The sequence below is a fragment of the Salminus brasiliensis genome, chromosome 5 (assembly GCF_030463535.1).
Source record: "Salminus brasiliensis chromosome 5, fSalBra1.hap2, whole genome shotgun sequence".
In the NCBI taxonomy this organism is placed as follows: domain Eukaryota; kingdom Metazoa; phylum Chordata; class Actinopteri; order Characiformes; family Bryconidae; genus Salminus; species Salminus brasiliensis.
This window is the reverse complement of record NC_132882.1, coordinates 1,772,415-1,785,042: the sequence shown is the minus strand read 5'-3', so window position 1 is coordinate 1,785,042 and position 12,628 is coordinate 1,772,415. Positions and strand designations below refer to the sequence as shown.

The following is a 12,628-nucleotide window of genomic DNA, read 5'->3' as shown; positions in this document are numbered from 1 at the left end:
GAGAAGGAAATATAATACTGTCACACAAAACTATGATTGTCCTGTTGCTGACTCATATATATTTAATGTGGATTCTAATGGATGCACTGTTTATTTTAATATTACTATTTTTCTTGCCATTTATATATATCAGCTTCTACATATTTATTCTATAATAATGTAATTGTGCACATTATTAATTTCAAAACACAAATCTATGAAACTAGGGTGGCATAAACGCGGTATCTGGCCAATCCGTGGCCTGCTCTTACTAGATACTATCCAATCGGAGAACAGGGGAGGCGTGGTTGTCGGAATAGGGGTGTGATAAAATACCGCTCTGCCACCTCGTGGCGGCGCTGTCGTGTTTCTCCAATACTTCATACAGTGGAGAAGAAGAGCAGCTGTGAGCAGCGGGTCACGCCTCTGCGCTGTTTAAGGTAGATATTGTTTACAGCATTGTTTACAGCGTTGTTTACAGCTCGTTTCTGAGACTTCACCCGCGTGGGAGCGTAGAGCAGCTCGAGCCTTCACTCAGACCTGGCTGAACTGTAATCGCTCGCGCTTCTTAGTTTTCAGGTCGTTTAAAGCCTCATTTCTATATATTACAGCCCCTGTCCAAATGTTTGCGGACACCCCTTCTAATGAATGCATTCAGCTGACACAGATGTGCAAATGCACACACAGCTTGTCTAGTCCCTGTAGAGAAGAAGTACTGCCAATAGAATAGGACCCTCTGGAGCAGATCAACATCATGACCCTATTGGCTCCATGCTGCCTAATAATGCCAGGCGTGGGCTAGAGGGGTATAAAGCCCCCCAGCATTGAGGAGCTGTGGAGCAGGTGATGCTCCATCCAGTACTTTTGGTGCTTATGCAAATTCATGACCTCACTAACACTCCTGTTGCTGAATGCAATCAAATCCTCACAGCATTGATCTAGTAGAACACCTTAGTGACAGTTACTCTAACAGAAACTTTTGTCCCAAAACTTTTGTCCACATTGTGTATTTTTTCCCTCTCTCTTCTCATTGCAGCTTCGGTTAGAAATGCTGGACTGCTGAAATCAGGACAGCGTAGAGGATGGTGTCCTGAGTGGACTCCAGTCTAGTCGTCCGCCATGCTGGGCCCTTCAGCAGCTCGTAGGAGAATGCAGGACGATGGCACGGGCGAGGAGAAAACCCATCACTGCTCCAGCAGTCAGCTGAGTTGCACCAAACGACACCAGAAGTCCTTTGCCTGCTCAGGTTGTGAGAAGAGTTTTAGCAGACGGAGCAATCTCCAACGCCACCAGCAGATTCACTGCTCGGAAAGACGCGGCGGTGCCCTCGATAACCGCAGCTCCGCAGGACAGGTGCCATACGAGAGCTCAGACTGTGGGAACAACCCCCCCAAACCCGAGCAGCTCGCCCCCCCTGGGCAGAAGCTGTTCTGCTGCTCGGAGTGCGGGAAGAGTTTCCCCAAGCTGAGCACTCTCCAGCGACACCAGCGCATCCACACCGGAGAGAAGCCGTATCCCTGTTCAGACTGTGGCAAGAGTTTCCGAGACAGGAGCAACCTCACCAAGCACCAGCACGTTCACTCCGGGGTGAAACCGTACAGCTGCTCCGAGTGTGGCCAGAGCTTCAACCACCAGAGTAACCTCCAGCGACACCAGCGCGTCCACACCGGAGAGAAGCCGTATCGCTGCTCGGACTGTGGGAGGAGCTTCAGTCAGCACGGTAGTCTCCTCACGCACCAGCGCATTCACACCGGAGAGAAGCCCTACTACTGCACCGAGTGTGGGAAGAGCTTCACCCACCACACTAACCTCCAACAACACGAGCGCATACACACCGGGGAGAAGCCCCACTGCTGCTCCTACTGTGGGAAGAGCTTCAGAGAGAGAGGAACCCTGAAGAAGCACCAGCGCATTCACACCGGGGTGAAGCCGTACGACTGCGCCGACTGCGGGAAGAGTTTCAATCAGCAGAGCAGTCACCGACGACACCTGCAGACTCACAGCAGACTCCGGCCGTACTGCTGCTTAGAGTGTGGGAAGAGCTTCACGCTCTTGAGTACATTAGAGACACACGAGTGCACCAGGAGTGAGGCGGAATCTCACCCGGCATGAGTGCATCAGGTCCTCATCGACTTATTATTATTACCTTTATGTTGCACCTGAGAATCAATATTTGAGACGCCAAAGTACAGCAAGATGTGTACTCTGTATGGACAAAAGTATTTGGACGCCTTTTTATTGCTCATTGCTTCTTTTGAAATCAAGAGTATTAAAAGAGTTTCTCCTGCTTCTGTTGAAGTAACGGTCTCTACTGTCCAGAGGAGAAGACTTTCTACTAGAAAATCAGGATTAGATGTTAGATGATGATCACCACCCCAACTCATCCCATCCAAAAGTACTGGATGGAGCTCCACCACCATCCATCATTCCAGAGAACACAGTTCCTCCACTGCTCCACAGCTCAATGCTGGGGGACTTTATACTTCGTAAGCCCATGTCTGGCCCTCTAGGGTCATGATGTTGATCTGCTCCAGAGAGTCCTATTCTATTGGCAGTACTTCTTCTCTACATTGACTAAACAAGCTGTGTGTGCATTTGCACATCTGTGTCAGCAATGGCTGCAGCTTAAAGTAGCTGAATTTATTCATTAAAAGGGTTTTTTTTGTTTTCTGCACAAAATGAGATCAAACCTTCTTCTAATCTCTAAACTAGATAAGGAGAATCCAGATCCTGTTACACTGCGGGTCAAATTGACCCATTTTAAGGTGTAAAAATACAGGAAATATATTGTTTATTACATAATGTTTGGATCACACACACACACACACACACAGACTGTTTGGGTCGTGCAGAACACGAATAGAAGCTACAAAGGGGAGAAATGTAAAAACTGGCCAAAGTAAATCATCATAACTCTAAATATCTCCATTCAGCTTTCTTAAGGATCGCTTGGACAGTTAACCCTGTCTCATCCAGGACCTTCACCCCCCATGCCCCCCCACCTAAAACTAAAGAAATGTATAATTTTATTTTTTATCAAAGCAGCTCATAGCTTATCTCTACTCGGACAGACTCACATATATTACAGTAATCCTGCATCTTTATATATTGTTATATCGTTTTTGCCTTTTTTTCAGGGTTGTAACCATCGCCTGTTTTGTTTTTCTCTATGGGAAAGTTCATACAGGCTCTCCTTCCTCTGCACTTTCTTTCTCTCACCACTGTTGTGCTTCCTGGCTCACTTTCTTCCCTTGTAGAAAAGAAAACCATGTTTACTTTAATTAAAATGTTAATTAAGTTCATGTTTGATTACACACAGCTGAAGCTGTGCTTATGGAGGAAATCAGGAGGGCTACAGTAAGTTTGCACTTGGGGTAAATGGGGTGGTGACAGAGGTTCTGGTGATCAGTCCTGCAGGTCTGTGCTTTTGGAGGTTTCCCTGCTCCTGAGAGTGACCGTGGTGCTGAATTCCCTGCTTTTGTGGATCATCTGCCCCATAGTGGAGAGGTGGAGGCCAGACTGAGAAGTCCCATAAGGCTGACACCTGTATGGTGAAGAAGACCAGATGTTTTGATACTGAAGACCCAGGTTCATGTTGTTGAAACATGGGAGGGCTACTAAGTTCACACCTGATTGGCAGAATTGCTGAAGGAGGTTACCGAAAGCACAGGTTTACATATTTCATACGTTTATCATGACTGGTAATTTGGTCCTCTTTATCTGCTTGAAGGACCATTTCCTTTTCATTTCTGCAGAATTACCACATACGAGTTTTTGATGCAGTTCTAAAGAAGCTTCTGTTTATTTTTTGTATGGTATCTCCTACTGCCTCTTGGTTGATCTTTTGACCCTGCTTGTTCGTTTTCTGCAGTGGATAAACAGAAATACTGAAAAAAACAGATTTATTCTTATGAGGGAATATTAATTAATTATACTGTAAGCTCTTTTCTTTGTCACTTTTATGCTAATACGACTGATGTATTATGCATAGCTGCTGCTTTAGGGCCTGAATCCATTTAAATATTTTCCACATTGTTCTTCGTTTTCTCCTGCAATCTTACACTACTTTTTTATTTATGTTTTGTTAAATATGGTTCTGTTGTAATACAGACCAGTGAATGATCTCTAAATAAACCTAATTTCTCAGTATTCTCACTTTCTAAATATGCTGAAGTTTATACACATTTAAAATGTTTAGTTTTCCATTAAGCTAACGGAATTTATGCCAGTTATTTTGGCTCGCTACAGTAATGTGAACAAGTTGGGACATAACATAAAAACCTTTTTTAAAATATTTAAAGATCTGGAGGTCTGATCTTCATGTGATCAGCACTGAGAGATGGAGGTAATCTGACTAAACTTACACACCTGAAGAAACGTCTTTAATCATCATTTATAAAATAAAATGAATAGAAAAGTAATTTTCCTGGTGGAGGTAAAAAGTTTCCTGGAGGTAAAAACTAGCTAAGGTTTTCTTGGGTAAGTAGCAAAGCACTTGTAAGTCGCTCTGGATAAGAGAGTCTGCTAAATGTAAATGTAAAAAGTTTGGACACCTCTTCTCTAATAGCTGGTAATTCCCTCCTTTAGCTGAATTAGCTTCAGTTAGACGTTTCCTATAATGATCTACAGTCTGGGAGAGAGGGTTTCCCGCTCCTCCATGCAGAGATCTTTCAGCTGTGGGACGTTTCAGCGTTAGTTTTTAGACAGATGCTCTCTCATTGTCCTCAAAAGCCCTCTGATACAGTAAAGAACTTCTGAGATTTTATGCTCGAGATGATTGAGAGCTCTCCAGACCCTCCTGCAGAGAAGCATCTCCACCTCCACCATGCTTCACAGCTGATCTGGGTTCTTGTGCTCAAATGCCGTTATTGTGACATATCCTATCCCCCTCTGATGTCATCGTACAGAAAGACCATTTAGGACCCAATACTTTAGCCAGCTGATGTAGCTAGCATGCTACTCTTAAGCCAGCTGGTCTACCCCCTTGACTGTATTAGCTTTGGATCCCAATTATCTTACACAAGGTTAGCTCGATAGAGGATAGCTAGCTTTACCTGTTGGTATCAGCTGTATACGCCAGCGTAGCAACAATATTATATTGGTGAACTTGAGCTAATATGTGATTCATATTTAATAAATAAAGTTAAATAGCGACGCTTTATCCAGATAAAATCTTCTCAGTAATGATCAGTAAATTTCTTTCCATAAATTTTCATCTGGTATATAAGTGCGACAGATTAATCATGTACACGACTTTAACCAATGGAAAAGTCGGAGGGACAGGATGCGTCACGACAGCGGCTCTGGTTCACTCTAAATCTGTCTAAAGCACAGTGTTCTAGATACTCTGGTCTCAGTCTAGGAGACTAAAGTTCCAGAGAACGTCACAGTCCAAGTTATAAAATATAAACAAACAAACAAATAAACTTTGGCTTTTCAGTGATACTAAAGTCATTGTCCCGACACAGAAGGTAGACTTCAGAAACTTTTATTGAAGACGTTTCACATTCACGCCAAAATAAAAAATATTCATATATATATTTTTATGTATATAGACTTTTCCATATAATGCTAGTGAGTAAGATATAGATTTCTTTAAAACATTAAACAAAACCTCTGTGAAACAAATATATACAAGCCGCTGAGTTCTGATCTATACAGTGAGGATCAATGGTGCGCAGCTGAAAGTGTGCTTTACTAATTCGCTTTAATCAGGATTAAAAACAACTGCACTAACGAAGCCCCTCCCCCCCACCTGAAAGCGGCTCCGCCCCCAAACAGCACTGCTTGGAAACAGAACAAGCGCGAGCGAGAGAGAGAGGGGGGGGGGTTTAATTAATAGAGGAGAAAGCCACGCTCTTCCTCTCCGCCGGCGCTGCGGCTCTGAGGAGCTTCTACACATCAGTAGCCAATCAGATCCTTTACACCACCATGACTGACAGCAGAGACCAGGTTAGCGTCGCGTTCAAACCAGCTGTGTAAAAAAAACAACCATCTAATAATCAAGTAAATTAACCGCAGTGACCACACACACACACACACACACACACACACACACACACACACACTGTAAACGTACTCTCACATTTACTGTTTAAAAGCCAAATCTGGTTAACCTCCGTAAAAACAGTAGAAGACTCGCCTCCTATTCTAGCAAAAACACACACACACACACACACACACCTCCACTCGTATTTACAATATAATTAGCTAAATTACAGCTCTGTCTGACATTAACCTGTTACACTCATCGCCGCATTGTCACAAAACTCATAAACACTACAGCAGTTATCAAATGCCTCTATTAGATGAACACACACACACACACACTCTTATGCAGTTCTGAGCAAAGGTCTCAGCCATGTAAACTGAAATTATCCTGAATCTGGTCTGAATATTTAATCTCTCTCTCTTTAGGAGATTATGTAACAATATTAAGATGCTATTTCTAGATTTTTTAATTATGTCATTATCTGGCAGAAGAGTATTTTATCATTTATATTATAATTTTTACTGTACTTTGTTTACTAAATATTACAGATACTTCAGCTTTTTACAGTAAATAATGCTTTTTGCTTATTGTAAAAAAATCAATGCAGTTATTTTTGCTACTTTAAATATAGATACAGATATAATGCAAAACATTCTGCCAATTTTAATAAAGAAAATGATCTGCCAGTGAAATAAAATAGATAAAAGATAAAATGACTCATGTAAAAATATTCAGAAATAAGTTTGATATCATCTAAAATTCTTACAACAATCTCATCAAATATTAGACATTTAGACCAGATCTGAGATCAGTTCTCTGAAGATTTGATGTTTTGCAGTGCAACTTTAGAACAAACACAAAGGGCCGGCGTGGCTCACCTGGCTCACCTGACCCTGTAGATAAGCTCGGACGCCCTCCTGTGGAGGACTTACCTTCCCTTCAGCACCGAACTGCTGTCCAGATAAACGGCTTCGAGTGGGCTGAGACTTTTACACAGTACTGAGCACACACACACACACACACTGCTGAGAAGGTGAAGTGGTATGACGTATTAATGTATATTACATCTGATCATTTAATATCCACACACACACACACACACACAAACACACACACACACACACACACACACACACACACACAGGAAACTGCGGGTTAAAGGAACCAAAACAAACACTGAGATTCTCTTCAGTCACTAAAGCAACAGAACAGTTTAACCGAGTCTGAAGAAATTATTTAAAATCACAGTCAAAACCTTCACACACACACACACACACACACACACACACACACACACACACACCACTGCTATACACCACTGAGAGAGAGAGAGAGAGAGAGAGAACAGAAGGATAAAGAGGATAAAACTATAAAGAAAGAAGAGATTCAAAACCTGAAGCCACAGATGAGTTAATGTGTGTTCCATCCTTGGTATGTGTGTGTGTGTGTGTGTGTGTGTGTGTGTGTGTGTTTGTGTGTGTATGTGTTTGTGTGTGTTGGCTGATCAGATCTTCCTGGAGTCTTTTGCTTCAAACAGCTTCATTCGTTCCTGAACCGTCAATCCTTCTTTCAGACTCTGAGAGACAGAGAGAGAGAGAGAGAGAGAGAGAGAGAGAGACAGAGAGAGAGACAGAGAGAGAGAGAGGGAGAGAGAGAGGGGAGAGAGAGAGAGAGAGAGAGAGACAGAGAGAGAGAGAGAGAGAGAGAGAGACAGAGAGACAGAGAGAGAGAGAGAGAGAGAGAGGGGAGAGAGAGAGAGAGAGACAGAGAGACAGAGAGAGAGAGAGAGAGAGAGAGGGGAGAGAGAGAGAGAGGTGTGAATATAATGGAATATGAATATGGAATCAGGAGGTCTGTATTAATACAGTAGCAGCACAGACGCAGCAGGATTACACCACACTCAGCATTAGTTCATTTGTTCAGACAGATTCAATCACAGGAACAGAATCAGGTTCAGTGTAAAAACTCGTAGAGTTACATTTAGGATCTGAACACAAACCGTTACCCACGCTGGACATTAGCTTAAATAATGGAAAGACAGACGATCACACTACACTTAAACACACATACACACATCAGCCTACACTGTCCCTACAGCAGCCTAAACCAAGTCCCTACTGTAGTCTAAACTGAATCACTACAGCAGCCTAAACTGTCCCTACAGCAGCCTACACTGTCCCTACAGCAGCCTAAACCAAGTCCTAAACTGAGTCCCTATAGCAGCCTAAACTGAATCCCTACAGCAGCCTAAACCAAATCACTACAGCAGCCTAAACCAAGTCCCTACTGTAGTCTAAACCAAATCCCTACTGTAGTCTAACCTGAATCACTAGTTCAGTCTAAACTGAATCAGTACTGTAGTCTAACCTGAATCACTAGTTCAGTCTAAACTGAATCAGTACTGTAGTCTAACCTGAATCACTAGTTCAGTCTAAACTGAATCAGTACTGTAGTCTAACCTGAATCACTAGTTCAGCCTAAACTGAATCAGTACTGTAGTCTAACCTGAATCACTAGTTCAGCCTAAACTGAATCAGTACTGTAGTCTAACCTGAATCACTAGTTCAGCCTAAACTGAATCAGTACTGTAGTCTAACCTGAATCACTAGTTCAGCCTAAACTGAATCAGTACTGCAGTCTAACCTGAATCACTAGTTCAGTCTAAACTGAATCAGTACTGTAGTCTAACCTGAATCACTACAGCAGCCTAAACTGTCCCTACAGCAGCCTACACTGTCCCTACAGCAGCCTAAACCAAGTCCTAAACTGAGTCCCTATAGCAGCCTAAACTGAATCCCTACAGCAGCCTAAACCAAATCACTACAGCAGCCTAAACCAAGTCCCTACTGTAGTCTAAACCAAATCCCTACTGTAGTCTAACCTGAATCACTAGTTCAGTCTAAACTGAATCAGTACTGTAGTCTAACCTGAATCACTAGTTCAGTCTAAACTGAATCAGTACTGTAGTCTAAACTGAGTCACTATTTCAGTCTAAACTGAATCAGTACTGTAGTCTAACCTGAATCACTAGTTCAGACTAAACTGAATCAGTACTGTAGTCTAACCTGAATCACTAGTTCAGTCTAAACTGAATCAGTACTGTAGTCTAACCTGAATCACTAGTTCAGTCTAAACTGAATCAGTACTGTAGTCTAACCTGAATCACTAGTTCAGCCTAAACTGAATCAGTACTGTAGTCTAACCTGAATCACTAGTTCAGACTAAACTGAATCAGTACTGTAGTCTAACCTGAATCACTAGTTCAGTCTAAACTGAATCAGTACTGTAGTCTAACCTGAATCACTAGTTCAGCCTAAACTGAATCAGTACTGTAGTCTAACCTGAATCACTAGTTCAGACTAAACTGAATCAGTACTGTAGTCTAACCTGAATCACTAGTTCAGCCTAAACTGAATCAGTACTGTAGTCTAACCTGAATCACTAGTTCAGTCTAAACTGAATCAGTACTGTAGTCTAACCTGAATCACTAGTTCAGCCTAAACTGAATCAGTACTGTAGTCTAACCTGAATCACTAGTTCAGCCTAAACTGAATCAGTACTGTAGTCTAACCTGAATCACTAGTTCAGCCTAAACTGAATCAGTACTGTAGTCTAACCTGAATCACTAGTTCAGCCTAAACTGAATCAGTACTGCAGTCTAACCTGAATCACTAGTTCAGTCTAAACTGAATCAGTACTGTAGTCTAACCTGAATCACTAGTTCAGCCTAAACTGAATCAGTACTGTAGTCTAACCTGAATCACTAGTTCAGTCTAAACTGAATCAGTACTGTAGTCTAACCTGAATCACTAGTTCAGCCTAAACTGAATCAGTACTGTAGTCTAACCTGAATCACTAGTTCAGTCTAAACTGAATCAGTACTGTAGTCTAACCTGAATCACTAGTTCAGTCTAAACTGAATCAGTACTGTAGTCTAAACTGAATCCCTAAACTGATCTGAATCAGAGCAGTATAAAACTGAATGTGTGTCACTTCAGACTGGGTGGGAGGAGAGCATGCTGGGTAAAGGGAGAGGCATGCTGGGAGAAAATCTCACTCTGTGTTTATACTATACCTACATCAGTGCTGGGGGGTCAGCTATCCCACGGTACCTCCTCACTCACAGACTGACAGGGCAATATACACAGAATCCCACTTTAACACAGGTACAGTACGCAACACACACAATTTCAAGTACCAGAGTGACTGACACACACACACACACACACACACACAGTTTAGGAAACAGACTTTTGGCCCCTTACCTTTGATCTGACCCCACGGACCTGCCTGGATAGAGCAGAGCGTTCCTTCTTCAGGAAGTCAGGATTACTCTTTGACTTCATGATATCTGCAACACACACACACACACACACACACACACACACACACACAATTTATCCTATGGTCCTTACTTTTCCATAAATCAAAATCTGTATCAGAACCAATCAAAATGCCCATTTCGGAGGGAGGGGTCAGAATCAGAATGTCAGAATCAAAATCTGGATGGGAAGGGGACAAATCAATCACAATGCCCATTTCAGCTGGTTTTAACATTCCCCCACCCGTGTGGAGGTGTGGCGCCACCTTCAGGGCTGGACCTCTTTCCCATTCACTGAGAACAGCCCTGAAATCTGCTGATCAATCACTTTAGATTGAATGGTTTTAACCAATCAGCTCATTTTTCCAAACAGTCTGAAGACTTTAAACATAGACACACACACACACACATACACACGTACAAAGCTGAAAAAGCTGTGTGTATGTGTGTGTGTGAGATCACTCACCATATCCGGGTGTAACAGCGCCCCCATCTGCGTCTCTATCACCCAGTGCCTCCGTGGCTGCCAGCAGCTTCTCCCTCAACTTGCTGATGTCACAGTCAGCTTTAGCTCTGACGATGCTCAGCTCAGTGTAGATATCCTTATACTTATCAGAGGCGTACTTCTTATCCTGCACACACACACACACACACACACACACACACAGGCAGGTCAACACAGGTTACTACGACTATCTCATGTACACGACACACTGACCATTTCACTGGACATGAAATATTATGACGTCCTGCTCAGTGCAGAGTTAAACATTCACCTGTACACATTTTATAACACATTCCCATCTCTACACTACACACCACCTCTATCCTGTGTATATGTAGTGTGTGTGTGTGTGTGTATATATATATATATAGTATAGCTTCTCCCTTCGCTGTATTATTTCATCCCGTCCGGCTGTAAATAGCAGCACTGTCGAGCTTCTGCCCGTATATCAGAGCGCTCAGCAGTGTTCAGCCTCCCTCAGAAACCCTCACTGGGCTTCAGCACAGCCAACCGGAGGGCAGCTAGCACTAGTCTGTCTTGGCTGAAGCGCGTCGCTCAAAAGCTCCGAACATTAGTGTGATCCTACCAGTCTGCCCAGCGCGCTGTTCATCACTGGACACGTTCGGTGTGGAGGGCAGCGGCACTCAGACGGCAGAGCGTATCAGAGTCTGATCAGAGTCTGATACTATAGGAAGCCTCCTGCGAGCTCAGCAGAGCTCCCCCTCCCACTCAGTCCATGTAAACTTCAGCAACTTTAGCGAGTTTTAGTGGTCGCCTTGACCAAGTCCAGTTGGAGCTGAACATGGTTAAACTGGGTGGAGTGGGAACTCTGGTCAGTGTGTTTGGGGGAACTATGGGGGGGGGGTTAGAAAGGGGCAGCAGCCTCAGCTACTGATTACAACACGATCAGAAGCTGTTTAACACTGTTTACACTCCTGTATTAACAACCACCGACGTGTGATTATGCTTTATTATAATTTAATATTAGAATTAATTTTATTTGACCTTTTTCACTCTGACCTTTACTTTTGTTTATCAGTTTTGTGTTTAGTATTATTTAGTTTCATGTGATTGGACAGTCATCCGTGGGTCCTAAATGACATCAGGGTCAGCTCCTGTTACTTCATTAATTTTTTTTAGAGAAAATGGTATAAAGGATTTTTATAAAGGTATGAAGGAATATTAATATTAATATTAATATAATATCATATTAATATAATAATATTATAAAAGGTAGAGAGGTACACCGTTACTGTGTGCAGAAGATTATAGTATATAAATATATATTAAATATATAATAAACATAATTAGAGCTCGGGAAATCCACAGAATTCTGACTGGCAGTGGAAATATAAGTAAATATACACAGGTCTGTGTGTGTGTGTGTGTGTGTGTGTGTTACCCGCAGTGCAGACTGAAGCTCGTCCTTTAGAGAGTTGATTTCCTGTTTGAGATACTGAATCTCCGACTCCTTAATCCGCAGCAGCACCTGCAGCAGCACAACACAACACTCAACACTCACTATCTGTGTCTCCAATGTGTGTGAGAGAGTCTTTACTGTGTGTGTACATCTTTACCTCTAGCTCGTACAGGTCTTTGCCTTGTGTTAGAGGAGACACCACCTTCTCTCCGCTCAAACAGGACCGCATGCGGGTGATCTCCACCGTCAGACGATTGTTCAGCTCCTTAAACACAATTAAACGTTCGTCCTGATTTTTAGACCAAGCTTTTGTTTTAGGTCTGACCAGAATAACAATCACATTTTCAGAGGTTCTACAGGAATAAAGCCAGAACTGTCCGCCACGCTGTCAAATCTGCAACCAGAGTCTGC

At 42.7% G+C, this 12,628-nt stretch overlaps 2 protein-coding genes across 4 annotated transcripts in view; one reads left to right on the top strand and one right to left on the bottom strand.

Annotated features, from left to right (window-relative positions):
* The first annotated feature begins 371 nt into the window (after positions 1 to 371).
* LOC140555887 (uncharacterized) lies at positions 372 to 4,128 on the top strand. Its single transcript, XM_072679226.1, has 2 exons — positions 372 to 419; positions 1,016 to 4,128. Exon 2 carries the CDS (start codon positions 1,099 to 1,101, stop codon positions 2,089 to 2,091), a length of 993 nt encoding a protein of 330 aa, XP_072535327.1. The 5' UTR covers positions 372 to 419; positions 1,016 to 1,098; the 3' UTR covers positions 2,092 to 4,128.
* Positions 4,129 to 5,451: 1,323 nt separating this feature from the next.
* The window catches only part of LOC140555870 (uncharacterized), a 41,481-nt gene continuing 34,304 nt past the window's right edge, over positions 5,452 to 12,628 (bottom strand). For 2 of the 3 annotated variants that reach the window (XM_072679200.1, XM_072679203.1), the window contains 5 exons: positions 12,375 to 12,482; positions 12,200 to 12,286; positions 10,759 to 10,924; positions 10,237 to 10,322; positions 5,452 to 7,547 (listed from right to left, as the gene is read on the bottom strand). In XM_072679200.1, the coding sequence (XP_072535301.1) occupies positions 7,476 to 7,547; positions 10,237 to 10,322; positions 10,759 to 10,924; positions 12,200 to 12,286; positions 12,375 to 12,482 (519 nt within the window). In that variant the 3' untranslated portion in view covers positions 5,452 to 7,475. Of the gene's footprint in view, positions 7,548 to 10,050; positions 10,099 to 10,236; positions 10,323 to 10,758; positions 10,925 to 12,199; positions 12,287 to 12,374; positions 12,483 to 12,628 lie in introns of all 3 variants that reach the window. The other variant, XM_072679202.1, reaches the window with a different exon arrangement.

What these genes read in the sequence shown, in the direction of transcription:
- LOC140555887 (XM_072679226.1), top strand. Translation starts at nt 1,099, where the DNA reads ATGCTGGGCCCTTCAGCAGCTCGTAGGAGAATGCAGGACGATGGCACG.